At 32.0% G+C, this 15,812-nt stretch overlaps 1 protein-coding gene and 1 long non-coding RNA gene across 2 annotated transcripts; both read right to left on the bottom strand.

Moving 5' to 3' along the window:
• Positions 1-7,762: 7,762 nt before the first annotated feature.
• LOC128662357 (uncharacterized) lies at positions 7,763-8,181 on the bottom strand. The gene is made up of 3 exons (XR_008402761.1): positions 8,115-8,181; positions 7,900-8,015; positions 7,763-7,783 (listed from the first exon to the last, which is right to left on the bottom strand). It is a non-coding gene; the product is annotated as an uncharacterized LOC128662357 (long non-coding RNA).
• Positions 8,182-8,510: 329 nt separating this feature from the next.
• On the bottom strand, positions 8,511-15,525 carry LOC128664762 (zinc finger BED domain-containing protein 6-like). The gene is made up of 2 exons (XM_053719570.1): positions 15,496-15,525; positions 8,511-11,667 (listed from the first exon to the last, which is right to left on the bottom strand). Exon 2 carries the CDS (start codon positions 11,529-11,531, stop codon positions 8,511-8,513), a length of 3,021 nt encoding a protein of 1,006 aa, XP_053575545.1. The 5' UTR covers positions 11,532-11,667; positions 15,496-15,525.
• Between the last annotated feature and the right edge of the window lie 287 nt (positions 15,526-15,812).

Raw genomic sequence — 15,812 nt, 5'->3', positions numbered from 1 at the left:
CATGGTGAGCAATGGATCTAAGCAGACCTGTAGTGCTCACTCACTGCCTCTCTCCATAACTTAACAAGTGAATAAAATATATGTATTTGTTATTTAGAAATATTAATTGTTTGTATTCATTCAGTTTTGACCGCATATGGCCAGTGCCCCTGACTGCACGTCCCTGCTACCTAGGTATCTAGTTTTACTTTTCAGAAAAAGATTATCAAGCAATATTTTATGTACATTTCCTAAATAAAAGTACATTAAATGGGAAACCTATTTTAAATTGCTGCACTCATTAAAGGGCGTCTCACATTGTCCTCATGAATTTTTATGTGTTTAATTATATCTCTTATTCTAAACTCTGTTGTCTTTTCTCTACTTTACACGCACACACTCTGTCTCATACACACACATACACAAAAAAACTAAACAAAAACAAATAAATCAAAACCAATCCCTTTTATGTGTTAGTTAAAGCAGTTTGCCTTGACAATTTCTTTGCAGGGAATGGTATATTTATTATTTAACCCTAAATTTGTCACTGTTCAGACAGAGCAAAAGTTTTAAGTTCTCTAGTTACTTCTACTGTACTGACATTGTTTTCTCTGGGTATCTTTGTTGAAATTAAGTATGAATAAAAGCTCAGGAGTGTGCACGTCTCTTGATCACTAAATGGCAGCAGTCTTGCAAGAATGAATTGAAACAGCACTGGATGTCTGCAGTCTGCACTATTTCCTGCCATTTAGGGGCCCAGAATGCCTTGCCTCTACCTAGGTATCTTGTTTTCAACATAGATTATCAAGCAATATTTGTTGTACATTTCCTAAATAGAATTTAATCGGAAACTTATTGAAAATTGCTGCGCTCTGTAGTTGGGCGTCACTCATTATGCATATGAAATTGAAGGCTTTTATATCTTTTTTTTGTGGTTTGGTACGGTAAGTACTAGGTACATTATTAATTTAAAATGAATCACATGATCACCTTGCTAACTTGGAAGTTTTTCTAACACCAAGGATGGCATGATTTAGGCCAAACATTTCACCCCCAATAATTTAAAACAAAAGGTGTACAATTGTATATTTAAAAAGAAATTAATGTTGAAAAATTTTCAAATCTTTATCTAATCAACAATTTGAAGTTTAATTTTGACATTATCTTTTTAATGCTTGACACACCTTTTTAAAAGCCTCTCTCTTAAAATGCATATGGTATTGTGCCATCCATGCCACCATGGTAGTTTACTTTTGAAACATGCCGAGAATGGAATGGATTTTTAATTCCCCTGTAAATTTGCTTCCTTCCAGTTATCCTTTTTAGGAATCTGAGAAGAATACTTTGCAATTGATTATGGTCTGTAATAGCGGACCTCTTAAAGGGACATCACATGCTATTTAAAAACAGCTAATAATAAATTAATTAATTGTTTTAAGGATTGTGCAAGTTCAATTTTAACATTGAAGATTGCATCTAAATGTGCAGTGCACATCACAAATACTCAGCCTGAGTCTTGCTAATTGACTTAGTTATTGATCATCTTTAAGATTAACAGAATATATAAAAAGATGAGCTAATCAAAAAAAGAAATATTACACAAAACCAGTGGATAAACACTGCAGTGCACAAATACACATTTACTGAGTGAAATATTTAATAAATGTTCAAAATTGTTCATTCTCAGACAGTCACACAGCACAGAGATGAAGCAGTTACAAGTTGGTTCCTTTTTTTTCTTGTAGACAAGAAATATTTAGACATATTATCTCTAAAGTAAAACAAAACAACTATTGATAATTTTATTGACAAATTTTTGTTCATTGAAGATAATCAAATCAGTCACGCTTGACTTTAGTCTCTGTCTCACCCACAGCTCTTGTGTCAAACTAAATTTTATTGTAAGATTAAGAAAATCTATACCTTGTATAGAAATTAGTGACCACAAAAAAAATACATTTTCTAACTTTGAAAAAGAAAAAAAAAAAAAGATCCGAAAGTAATGTTTTTTAGTCTATTATAATATTAAAAAAGGTGAAATGTGTTGAGATATAAAAATACATCAACCATAGGCAGCCCGTTTCGCCATCTTTGTGCCTCATTCATTTTCCAAAATTTTATTTTTTGTATGGTTGATGTTCAACTCAACTCAAGCATTTCATCTTTTTGAGATTTTATATCTATATTTAAAATTAAAATACTCAATTCCTCATTTATTCCTTAAAACTTCAGAATCTTATGATATGATGATCATTGATAGAGGATCACATGTGAAATAATCTACCATAGGTGGTATTTTTTAATCGGTTACTATACTAACCTTCCTCTATAACCAACCATTTAAAGGGACATGAAACCTTTCTTTTGTAATGTCCTTTTTATATTTCACATGTATTTATCATAAATATTTTTTTTTTACATTTTAAACATTGATACTTAGTAATATTTAATTGGAGGAGGCTCATATGGGCCAAACAGGCTGTCTATGGCTGGTGATGTTAATCACTCAAATTACACATTGAGTGAAATAATTAACCTACGCCATACTGACGAGCCCCAAGATAGGGCGAAACAGTCTTATTTCATTCATAACCCCCCTCTATTAAATTACTGTAGTTGATTAGGTAGGTTACTATTGAGGCAGGGGTGTATATTTTGGCCTTGGCAAACAAGGCCCTTGCCTAGGGCAGCATATATGTGAGCGGTGCAGTAGATTTGTTGTGGCTATATTTCATAGAGTTATTTTAGAAGTATTATACAGGTATCTAATGAGAGACTTAGTTTACGAAACTTAAAATCAAGGGAGTATAATAAGAGAGGTAACTCTGAACCTTTCTTTTATTCCAATAGCTATTACATTTAGTTTTCTTGCATTTCCAACACTCAGCATTGTGCTTGCAAAGTATTGAATCTGAGTTTTTCTACATATATTGTAGTAATAGTTGTGTATTTGTATGTGTGAGTGTATATATTTATATATATGTGTGTGTGTGTGCACGTGCGCATGTGTGACAGTGTCTATGTGCATAACTTTGTATGTGTCTGTGATTATGTAGGTCACTCTCTGTGCAAGTGTTTTGCAAGCTCTGGTGGACGTTTACTTTGGAAATACTATTCCAAATAAAAAAAAAAATTCCAAAAAATGCCTAAGACCTTGGGGGGGGGGGGGGGGGGGGGGCTCAGCAGAATTTTGAGTGCCTAGGGCTGCACAAAATCTAAATACGCCAATGCACATTGCATGTTGGTGTTAGAAGAACACTGTTGCCCATGAATAAATACAATTACCTTAAAGGGACACTGAACCAAATTTTTTTCTTTTGTGATTCAGATAGAGCATACAATTTTAAGCTACTTTCTAATTTACTTCTATTATCAAATGTTCTTCATTTTCTTGGTATGTTTATTTTAAATTACAACAATGTAAGTTTAGATGCCGGCTAATTTTTGGTGAACAACCTGGGTTGTTCTTGCCGATTGGTGGACAAATTCATCAACCAATTGAAAAGTGCTGTCCACAGGTATGAACCAAAAAAAAGTTTAGATACTTTATTTTCCAATAAAAGATAGCAAGAGAACAAAGACAAATCAGAAATTGAATCACGAAAGAAAAAATTTGTGTTCAGTGTCCCTTTAACACTATCAAATTTCGAGTTGTGAATTATAAATTTTGAACAATACTTTAATAGCAATAATAATATACATCTTAATTTTTTTTTCAACAATAAAGTTGTTTCATCAAAAAAGTTTATTCTTTATTGTCTTATTTTTTCGAATAAAATAAGTGTTTTTATTTGTGTTAGCTATTTGATTTATTTATATGACCCTCATAGTTATCATAACTGAAATAATAGAGAAAATAAAGATATACAACTGGTCTTAGTATTTATATATTATTTTATTTTTAATAATCAATAAACACTTGAAAAAATTCTCCACAATCCTCCCCACAACACCAATAATTGGCATGAATAATTATTTTTATATAGAGATGGAAGAATATTGTCAGCAGCAGCAGTAAGCAGCATTTTTCGAAAAATACAGAAACTGATTTGTTTTCAGCTCAGTTCCATCAGCAGTCTGTAGATTAATTTGTAGTCCATAAACAAAGCATTTGTAATTGTTGCTCTTAAATTTGTAAATAAACAGTCAAACAAAGGCCAGATTTCTGAAAGTATCTTCCCGTTTCTAGCACAACTCCAGCAGTACAGAAATGAAGCATTTGTAGACTAGTTGGTGCTCCTTAATTTTGTAAATACACAGACAAACAAAGGCCAGACTTAGAAATCAGAAAGGATCCTGTTCTCAGCACAACTCCAGCAGTACAGAAACGAAAACTCCAGTAGTACAGAAACGAAGCACTTGTAGTCAGTGCTCCTCAATTTTTTAAATACACAGACAAACAAAGCACAGACTTATAAATCAGAAAGGAACCTGTATAATAAAGAAAAACAGAGATTCATTAAGTAAACAGTACAAATAACACATGCAAACCTATCTAAAACAAAGCAACTGCATTTAAGGGGTGTACAATACTAATAACTATATTATTACCTTTCAGTGATGGAAAATGCCTTTTATAAAATTGTACCAACTCTCAGCAGCAGCAAAAGCAGCAATTATTAAATACACAGTCAAATAAGGGCCGGATTTAGAATTCTGAAAGGATCCTGTATAATAAAGAAAAACACAGAGTGTCATTAAGTAAACAGTACACAAAAAAAAACACATGCAAACCTAGGTAAAAGAAAGCCAATGCATTAAAAGGGTGTGCAATACTAATAACTATATTATTACCTTTCAGAGATGGAAAATGTTTTTGAGAAAATTGTACCAACACTCAGCAGCAGCAGCAGTTATTATTAAAAAAAACAGTCAAATGTGGGCCGGCTTTAGTATTCCGAAAGGATCCTGTATAATAAAGAAAAACACAGAGTTTCATTAAGTAAACAGTACACAAAAATAACACATGCAAACCTAGGTAAAAGAAAGACAATTCATTAAAGGTGGTGTCCAATACTAATAAAAATATTATTACCTTTTAGAGATGGAAAATGCCTTTTATAAAATAGTACCAACTCTCAGCAGCAGGAAAAGCAGCAATTATTAAATACACAGTCAAATAAGGGTCGGCTTTAGAATTCTGAAAGGATCCTGTATAATAAAGAAAAACACAGAGTTTCATTAAGTAAACAGTAGACAAAAATAACACATGCAAACCTAGGTATAAGAAAGACAATTCATTAAAGGGGTGTGCAATACTAATAACTAAATTATTACCTTTCAGAGATGGAAAATGCCTTTTATAAAATAGTACCAACTCTCAGCAGCAGGAAAAGCAGCAATTATTAAATACACAGTCAAATAAGGGTCGGCTTTAGAATTCTGAAAGGATCCTGTATAATAAAGAAAAACACAGAGTTTCATTAAGTAAACAGTAGACAAAAATAACACATGCAAACCTAGGTATAAGAAAGACAATTCATTAAAGGGGTGTGCAATACTAATAACTAAATTATTACCTTTCAGAGATGGAAAATGCCTTTTATAAAATAGTACCAACTCTCAGCAGCAGGAAAAGCAGCAATTATTAAATACACAGTCAAATAAGGGTCGGCTTTAGAATTCTGAAAGGATCCTGTATAATAAAGAAAAACACAGAGTTTCATTAAGTAAACAGTAGACAAAAATAACACATGCAAACCTAGGTATAAGAAAGACAATTCATTAAAGGGGTGTGCAATACTAATAACTAAATTATTACCTTTCAGAGATGGAAAATGCCTTTTATAAAATTGTACCAACTCTCAGCAGCAGGAAAAGCAGCAATTATTAAATACACAGTCAAATAAGGGTCGGCTTTAGAATTCTGAAAGGATCCTGTATAATAAAGAAAAACACAGAGTTTCATTAAGTAAACAGTAGACAAAAATAACACATGCAAACCTAGGTATAAGAAAGACAATTCATTAAAGGGGTGTGCAATACTAATAACTAAATTATTACCTTTCAGAGATGGAAAATGCCTTTTATAAAATTGTACCAACTCTCAGCAGCAGGAAAAGCAGCAATTATTAAATACACAGTCAAATAAGGGTCGGCTTTAGAATTCTGAAAGGATCCTGTATAATAAAGAAAAACACAGAGTTTCATTAAGTAAACAGTACACAAAAATAACACATGCAAACCTAGGTATAAGAAAGACAATTCATTAAAGGGGTGTGCAATACTAATAACTAAATTATTACCTTTCAGAGATGGAAAATGCCTTTTATAAAATTGTACCAACTCTCAGCAGCAGGAAAAGCAGCAATTATTAAATACACAGTCAAATAAGGGTCGGCTTTAGAATTCTGAAAGGATCCTGTATAATAAAGAAAAACACAGAGTTTCATTAAGTAAACAGTAGGCAAAAATAACACATGCAAACCTAGGTATAAGAAAGACAATTCATTAAAGGGGTGTGCAATACTAATAACTAAATTATTACCTTTCAGAGATGGAAAATGCCTTTTATAAAATTGTACCAACTCTCAGCAGCAGGAAAAGCAGCAATTATTAAATACACAGTCAAATAAGGGTCGGCTTTAGAATTCTGAAAGGATCCTGTATAATAAAGAAAAACACAGAGTTTCATTAAGTAAACAGTAGACAAAAATAACACATGCAAACCTAGGTATAAGAAAGACAATTCATTAAAGGGGTGTGCAATACTAATAACTAAATTATTACCTTTCAGAGATGGAAAATGCCTTTTATAAAATTGTACCAACTCTCAGCAGCAGGAAAAGCAGCAATTATTAAATACACAGTCAAATAAGGGTCGGCTTTAGAATTCTGAAAGGATCCTGTATAATAAAGAAAAACACAGAGTTTCATTAAGTAAACAGTAGACAAAAATAACACATGCAAACCTAGGTATAAGAAAGACAATTCATTAAAGGGGTGTGCAATACTAATAACTAAATTATTACCTTTCAGAGATGGAAAATGCCTTTTATAAAATTGTACCAACTCTCAGCAGCAGGAAAAGCAGCAATTATTAAATACACAGTCAAATAAGGGTCGGCTTTAGAATTCTGAAAGGATCCTGTATAATAAAGAAAAACACAGAGTTTCATTAAGTAAACAGTAGACAAAAATAACACATGCAAACCTAGGTATAAGAAAGACAATTCATTAAAGGGGTGTGCAATACTAATAACTAAATTATTACCTTTCAGAGATGGAAAATGCCTTTTATAAAATTGTACCAACTCTCAGCAGCAGGAAAAGCAGCAATTATTAAATACACAGTCAAATAAGGGTCGGCTTTAGAATTCTGAAAGGATCCTGTATAAAAAATAAAAAATTAAAGAAATTCATTAATTAAAGAGTAAACAAAAATAACATACAAACCTAGGTAAAAGAAAGCCAATGCATTAAAGGGGTATGCAATAGTAATAACTATATTATTACCTTTCAGAGATGGAAAATGCCTTTTAGTAAAATGAAACAACTCTCAGCAGCAGCAAAAGCAGCAATTATTAAATACACAGTCAAATAAGGGCCAGCTTTAGTATTCTGAAAGGATCCTGTATAATAAAGAAAAACACAGATTCATTAAGTAAATAGTACACAAAAATAACACATGCAAACCTATGTAAAAGAAAGCCAATGTATTAAAGGGGTATGCAATAATAATAACTATATACCTTTCAGAGATGGAGAATGCCTTTTAGAAAATTGTACCATCTCGCAACAGCAGCAACTGCAGTTATTAAATACATAGTGAAATAAGAGACGGCTTTAGAATTCTGAATGGATCCTGTATAAAAAAGAAAAACAGAATAATTAAGTTAACAATACACAAAAATAACATAAAAAACTTAGTAAAAGAAAGTCAATGAATTAAAGGGGTATGCAATACTAATAACTATATACCTTTCAGAGATGGAAAATTCCTTTGAGAAAATTGTACCAACTCTCAACAGCAACAGCAGTTATTAAATACACAGTCAAATAAGGGCCAGGCCCGGCATTAGAATTCTGAAAGGATCCTGTATAATATCAAAAAATAAAACAGGTTATTTAAGTAAATAAAACAGTAGACAAAAAAAAATTTAAAAGTTAAATTAGATTTATAACCACATTCCTACCTTAGAGAGCTTGTGGAGCATTCAGCAGGAGAAGTCCTCTTCTTTAAAGAAACCCTTTGTTTTGCGCCATTTTTTTTAAATATTCACAAGGTGATGATGGTAGATTTTTCATGTTCTTTTTTTTACAAATAAATACTATAATTTGCAGAAATAGCAGCAGCACTAGCAACATCAACTGTAGATTATGAATGCTAAATATCATATAACATTAAATTCTAGTAGTACAAGACACTGTTTATCTGATTCGAAATCCAGCAGCAGTAGCAGTAGGTAGCGGTAGGACAGCTGAGGAAGCAGTAAAAGGACATAAAAAATAAAAATGATCTTTTATACTTTGATTTTTAAAAAATTATTTTTATATTTTATATCCTTTTAAAAAAAAATTTTTGGTGAGGTTTACATATTTGTATCCACCGCAAACACAATTGGTCTTTGTTCTGAGGGATCATCGTCGTCTGTATCACTGCTGCCGGTAGTGTTTTGTCTGATAGCCTCCAACTGATGTTGTTCTGGTATCCAGTGTTGATTCATTTTGAGAAATGTTAAACGGTCAACATTTACACTAGATAGTCTATTTCGATGATCAGTCACAACACTACCAGCAGCACTAAACACACGCTCTGACTGAACACTCGTTGGGGGACAACTTAAATATTGAAAGGCAATATGTGACAATTCAGGCCATAATATTTTTTTGGATTTCCAGTAACTCAATGGGTCAGAACGAGGCTCGATAAAAGTGTTATCCAACATATATGCAGTTACCATTTGCACTGCAGAACACTGATTGTCTTCATGTAATCTTGCATCTTGACCTGTAGCCATAATGCCATATTTGCCAAAAAGACCCCACAATGAGTTAGTGGAATTACCACCGCACACTGAATTGTCAGATATTGAGTCAGACTCAGAACTGTTACAATCTGGGAAAGAAGTCCGACCACTACCAGTGCAACTGCTGCTAGACTGATTTGTAGAGTTGTTTGAGTTTGCTCGCTGATTAATTTCAATTTCTTGCTTTACTTTGTAGATGAGTACTCCCTTGCATCTCTCAACCGTATGTTCTTTTCCATCAACAAAATTATACATCTGACCTTTAAAACGTGGGTCCAACAGAGTAGCAAGAAGGTACTCATCTCTTTTTTTGATGGAGATGATCCTTGGATCTTTCAACAAACACAAAATTAATTTTCTTCCAAGCTGAGCAAGATCAAACAACTCTATATCATTCTCATCTTCAGCAGAATCAGATAAACAGTTATCTTGCACTTGATGCAAGGAACTCAGTCTAGTTTCAAGAAGCGAAATTAATGGAAGGACCTGACTAAGGCTTGCATCTTGTTCACTTACCATTAATGTTGCCTCTTTAAACGGCTGAAGAACCTTGCACACATCACTCATAAGATGCCACTGTGCCGAAGTCAAATGGACTCCATCTAATGTTTTTCTTAAAGTCATAAGGTATTCAATTATTGCCTTTCGTTGTTCATAAAGGCGTTGAAGCATGTCAAACGTGCTATTCCATCGCGTAGAAACATCAATTATGAGTTGATGGCGTGGCAAATTATTATTTTCTTGTAATGTTAGTAACGAATTTTGGGCATGGTAGGAACGGTGGAAATGCGAGCATATCTTTCGGGAAGCATTCAACATGTCATGAATATGTGTTGAATCTGAAAGAAATTTGTTAACAACCAAATTTAATATATGTGCAAAACAAGGCACATGTATCATTTGTCCATTCTTGAGTGCACAAACAATGTTAGAGCCATTGTCTGAAGCCACAAAACCAACCGTGAGGCTGCGTGGCAAAAACCAATCATTTATTACTTCATTCAGCTTATTAAGAATATTAGCTGCATTGTGATTCTTTCGTTCAAAACTATTCATGCACAGTGTTGCATGCTTACGATAAGATATGCGTCGCATTGGCCTTGAGGAAACATACTCATTAGAGTCATTACTTACGGCAAATGATACCCAATGTGCAGTCACAGTCATATAGTCTGCACCCTGTGGACTTGTCCACATGTCAGTTGTAATATGAACTTTGTTACACTCTGACATTTCTAATTGTTTGCCAACATTTTGTAAAACAATTTTATGAATTTCTGGAACACCTTTTCGTGAAAAATAATGACGACTCGGGATTTGCCAACGGGGAACCACTGATTGCATTAATTCCCGAAAGCCTTGACCTTCAACAAATTTAAAAGGAAGCATATCGATTGCAAGCATTTTTGCAACTTTAAAATTAATTTGGCGAACGCGTTCATGGTTTGGGGGATATTTTTGACCACTCTCAAAAGCAACTTGTAAAGTACTCTGTCGCTTAGACACTGCTGTACTCCCAGAACTTGGCACTAAATTTGATAAAAGTTGATTGCTGCTGCTGCATGAACTTCTACTGGTGTTATTAAAGCCATCATCATTGGCAGTAGGTGGTAGCATAACATTAGTATTTCTTTCTGTGGATAAAGCAAGATTTTTATTTAAATATCTGTCCCATATCACTTTATGTCTACTATTCATATGAGACCGCAAGGAAGTGGTTCCCAAATTACTTCCTGCTTTTCCTCGACTTATTTTTTTATTACATATTTTACATGTTGCTTTACTTTGATCTAGTTTATCGACAGAATAAAAATTCCAAACTACACTACCACCTACTGCACTACTACGTGACCTGGGAGTCATAATGGATGATGATGATGGAATTTCCATTACAGCAGCGCCAGCTGCTCTTATTTCACAAGTTGCAACTTGTGGTGGTGTAGCATCTAGTGGTTCAATTGTGGGAATTTTTCTTTGTTTGGCCCCGTTGGCAGCATTAGAATGAATTCTATCTGACTGTGACTGCAACATTGGTGACTCTTTGGATGGAATAGCACGTTTGAGATGCTTTTGGAACAGTGGATACGTAGAAGTGATGGTGCAAGGTGGATTTGGTTCCTCAATGATACTACAATCTGAATCATCAGAATCACAATCGAGATTTGGAGTATACACAGATCCTTCAGATATAAAATCTTCAAATTCAAATTCAGAATTATTTTCATTTTCTACAGAGATGCTGCTACTGCTGCTGCTATTCCTTCCGGAAGTTTCCATAGTTATTTCAAGATCAACTCCATTATCACCTGCTGGTTCTCTGGGTAATTCATTAATAGAAGTGGATTTTTCTAATGCTGCTTCCTGCAAGCACTGCTGCTCTGCATGTTCAGATCCAATTGGGGGATTTTTTTTCTTCAAAAATGCATGAATTGCCATTCTTTGACGACCACTGCGTGTGGTTCCGGACACTTTGTTTTCTTTAACTACTTCAACTGCATCATTATTGGTCTCCATTTGCTTTTGCTGCTGTTGACTGCTGCTGCTGGAAGCTGAAATCATTCTTCTTGCAACTTTTTTTGGCATCTTGGTAGATTCCAATTAAAGAAGACACTGCTTTAATTTTATTGAATAATAAAATTTGATGAGTAACAAAATGCTATTGCACGTCTGTGTCGTTATTTCTTGCTGCTACTGCTGCTGCTGTATAAATCTTCTCACTCTATAATTAACAATGATTTAACTTAGGATAAAACATACATATACACCCAAATAATACATATATATATAATACATATAACATTACATATATGTCTAGTATGCAAACCAAAGTTAATAGAAATGTATTACATTTTTGTATAGTCTGCTGACTATGTGATTTTGAATGTTCTTGATTGACAAAGCAGAGTAGAACTATATGGTTGGTAAAACTTGTAGTGTAGTATACGTGAGTGTGTGTGTGTGTATGTATGTGAGTGAGTGTGTGTGTGTATGAGTGTGTGTGTGTGGTTGTATGAGTCTGTGTATGAGATTGTGTGTGTATGAGAGAGTGTGTGTATGAGAGTATGTGTGTATGGGATTGTGTGTGTATGGGATTGTGTGTGTATGAGTGCGTGTGTGCGAGAGTATGTGTGTGCATGAGATTCTGTGTGTGTGTTGTATCAGTGTTTGTGTATTAGAGTGTGTGTGTGTGTAAGAGTGTGTGTGTATGAGAGTATGTATGTATGAGTGTGTCTGAAAGTGTGTGTGTATGAGAGTGTGTGTATGAGATTGTGTGTGTGTATGAGAATGTGTGTGTATGACTGTGTGTGCGTGTGTACGTGTACTTATGCAATTTTAATAAATACATTACAAGCGTGGAGGGGTCTCATTTCAAACATTTAGCCAAATGGGAGACGAACTGTCTTAGACTTTGATAACTAAGATAAAAAATTTGAATTCTAATTTTAATTAGAAATAAAACCATCTTATCTATTATAGTTAGTAATGGAATGGTGTTAAAATTCGAATTTTAACACTTCTAGTATTAACTATAATAGCTAAGATGTGTTAATTTCGAATTAAAATTCGAATTTTAACACCACTAGTAACCATTATAGATAAGATGTGCTAATTTAGAATTAAAATTCGAATTCGAATTTTACATCTTTGCTATTGTTTTAAATTCGCAATTAACATAATGATACATACAATTCGAAAATAAAACAATAACTATAATAAAGATGTAAAATTCGAATTCGAAATGAACATATGTATTATAGTTAATAGTGTTGTTAAAATTCGAATTTTAATTCGAAATCAACACCTCTATCATTTAATAGTTATACTATGTGATGGAGGTGTTGGTTTCGAATTAAAATTCGAATATTAACACTACTTGTAACTATAATAGATAAGTTATGCTAATTTAGAATTAAAATTCGAATTTTACATCTTTGCGATAGTTTTAAATTCGAAATTAAAATAATGTTACATACAATTCGAAAATAAAACAATAAGTATAATAAATATATAAAATTCGAATTCGAAATGAACATATCTATTATACTTCTATCATTTAATAGTTTTAGAAAGTAAAGGAAGAGTTGATTTCGAATTAAAATTCGAATATTAACAGTACTTGTAACTATAATAGATAAGATGTGCTAATTTCGAATTAAAATTCGAATTCGAATTTTACAACTTTGCAATAGTTTGAAATTCGAAATTAACATAATGTTACATACAATTCGAAAATAAAACAATAAGTATAATAAATAGGTAAAATTTGAATTCGAAATGAACATATCTTTTATAGTTAATAGTGCTGTTAAAATTTGAATTTTAATTCGAAATCAACACTTCTATCATTTAATAGTTATAGAAAGTAAAGGAAGTGTTGATTTCGAATTAAAATTCGAAAATATTAACAGTACATGTAACTATAATAGATAAGATGTGCTAATTTCGAAATAAAATTTGAATTCGAATTTTACATCTTTGCAATAGTTTTAAATTCGAAATTAACATAATGTTACATACAATTCGAAACTAAAACAATAACTATAACAAAGATGTAAAATTCGAATTCGAAATGAATATATGTATTATAGTTAATAGTGTTGTTAAAATTCGAATTTTAATTCGAAATCAACACCTCTATCATTTAATTGTTAGATTAAGTGATGGAGGTGTTGGTTTCAAATTAAAATTCGAATTTTAACAGCACAAGTAACTATAATAGATAAGATGTGTTAATTTCGAATTAAAATTCGAATTCGAATTTTACACTATCCTTATTGTTTTAAATTCGAAATTAACACAATACATACAATTAGAAAATAAAACATAACTATAACAAATATGTAAAATTCGAATTTGAAATGAACATATCTATTATAGTTAATAGTTGTGTTAAAATTCGATTTTTAATTCGAAATCAACACCTCTATCACTTAATAGTTAGATTAAGGGATGGAAGTGTTGGTTTCGAATTAAAAATCGAATTTTAACAGCACTAGTAGCTATAATAGATAAGATGTGTTAATTTCGAATAAAATTTCGATTTTTACATCTTTGCTATAGTTTTAAATTAGAAAATAATACAATAATACATACAATTCGAAAATAAAACAATAACTATAACAAATATGTAAAATTCGAAATTAACATATCTAATATAGTTAATAGTTGTGTTAAAATTCGAATTTTAATTAGAAATCAAGACCTATATCACTTCATATACTCATATAAAGTGATATGTGTTGATTTCGATTTTAAATTCGAATTTTAACACCTTTAGTAATTAATAATAGAGAAGATAGTTCATTTAGAATTAAAAATCGAATTTTACATCTTTAATAGTTAATAATTCGAAATTAACACAATAATAACTGAAATTCGAAATTTAAAAAATTAAACACATCTATCACTTCATATAACTACTATATTGGCTTTAAATTCGAAATGAACTCCATAACTATAAAAGATATAACATTTGAAAATAACACCATCATAACTTTATTAAAGGGACATGAAACCCACATTTTTTCTTTCATGATTCAGAAAGAGCATGTGATTTTAAACTACTTTATAATTACTTCTATGATCTAATTTGCTTCATTCTCTTGATATCCTTTGCTGAAAAGTATATCTAGATAGCATCTGTAGCTGCTGATTGGTTGCTGCACATAGATGCTTCGTGTGATTGGTTCACCCATGTGCATTACTATATCTTCAAAAAAGATATCTAAAGAATGAAGCAAATTAGCTAATAGAAGGAAATTGGAATGTTGTTTAAAACTTGGAATTTCAAATAGAAAAAAATACAATACAATACAATCTACATAGGTAAATATAGCACTACAGCATTATCAACTCATCAAAATGCAAAGCCAAAAAAATGCATACCATTTTTAAAAAAAAATGAAAAAATCCAATTAAAAAAAAATAAATATATTAAAATAAGCTTTTTACATTACAGTACCTAATTATACATATCAGAGTTCAAAAATCTCAAATAAAATTGAGTATATATACAATACATATAAATTAGAACCTAGTCAGCATCACTGGCTGCCAAATTGCCAATACCCAATTCCATACTACAACACAGGACTAGCAGGCAGCACAGTAAAAAAGAAACAACACTACATTACAACAATTACAACATCTCTATGATGAACATCAGTACTTCTCAACCGCAGTCCTCAAGTTAACCTAGGCTAGTAGTAAGCTATCTTTATAACGTCTTAAAAGGATTGTCTAGTCAAAATTAAAGTTTGCTGATTCAGACAGAGGCAGAGCATGCAATTTTAAGAAACTTTCAATTTTACTCCTATTATCAATGTTTCTCAATTCTCTTGGTAAAAGTGAAAGAAATATCTGAATCATGAAAAAAAAAAATCTGTTTCATATCACTTTAACTGGAGCACAGGTAAAATAATCAGTAACCATGTTAACTAAATTGGCCCTCACCTTAGGTACTGATTATTTCACCAGTGCTCTAGTTAAGACAGCAGGAAAATATGGGCTGTATTTTGCCTATAAAAATAAATAGACCGCATATTACCTCCACAAATATTGATGAAATTGATTGAAGATGAAGATAACAAACGAGTCTTCTCACGGCGTGCAGTCCACCCTCCACAGTTGTGTAATGTGTCCACACAAAATTCCAAAAAAAGATGCCACAGGAGCAAATAGATAATAGTATATAGAAAAAAATTGTATCCAAATAATCCAACACGAGTACACGACCACAAAACCAGTACGTCCTTCTCCAAAACTAAACCTTTCAAATGAAATGTTAAGAGCTACATCTATTTATAACATTTACATATGGGAGGGAATAACTTGATTTAAATATTTAAATTTGAATATTAAATA

Source organism: Bombina bombina, chromosome 6 (assembly GCF_027579735.1).
Source record: "Bombina bombina isolate aBomBom1 chromosome 6, aBomBom1.pri, whole genome shotgun sequence".
Lineage (NCBI taxonomy): Eukaryota > Metazoa > Chordata > Amphibia > Anura > Bombinatoridae > Bombina > Bombina bombina.
Note: the sequence above shows the minus strand (reverse complement) of the source record. Positions and strands in the feature narration are given on the sequence as shown.

What these genes read in the sequence shown, in the direction of transcription:
- LOC128664762 (XM_053719570.1), bottom strand. Translation starts at nt 11,531, where the DNA reads ATGCCAAAAAAAGTTGCAAGAAGAATGATTTCAGCTTCCAGCAGCAGC.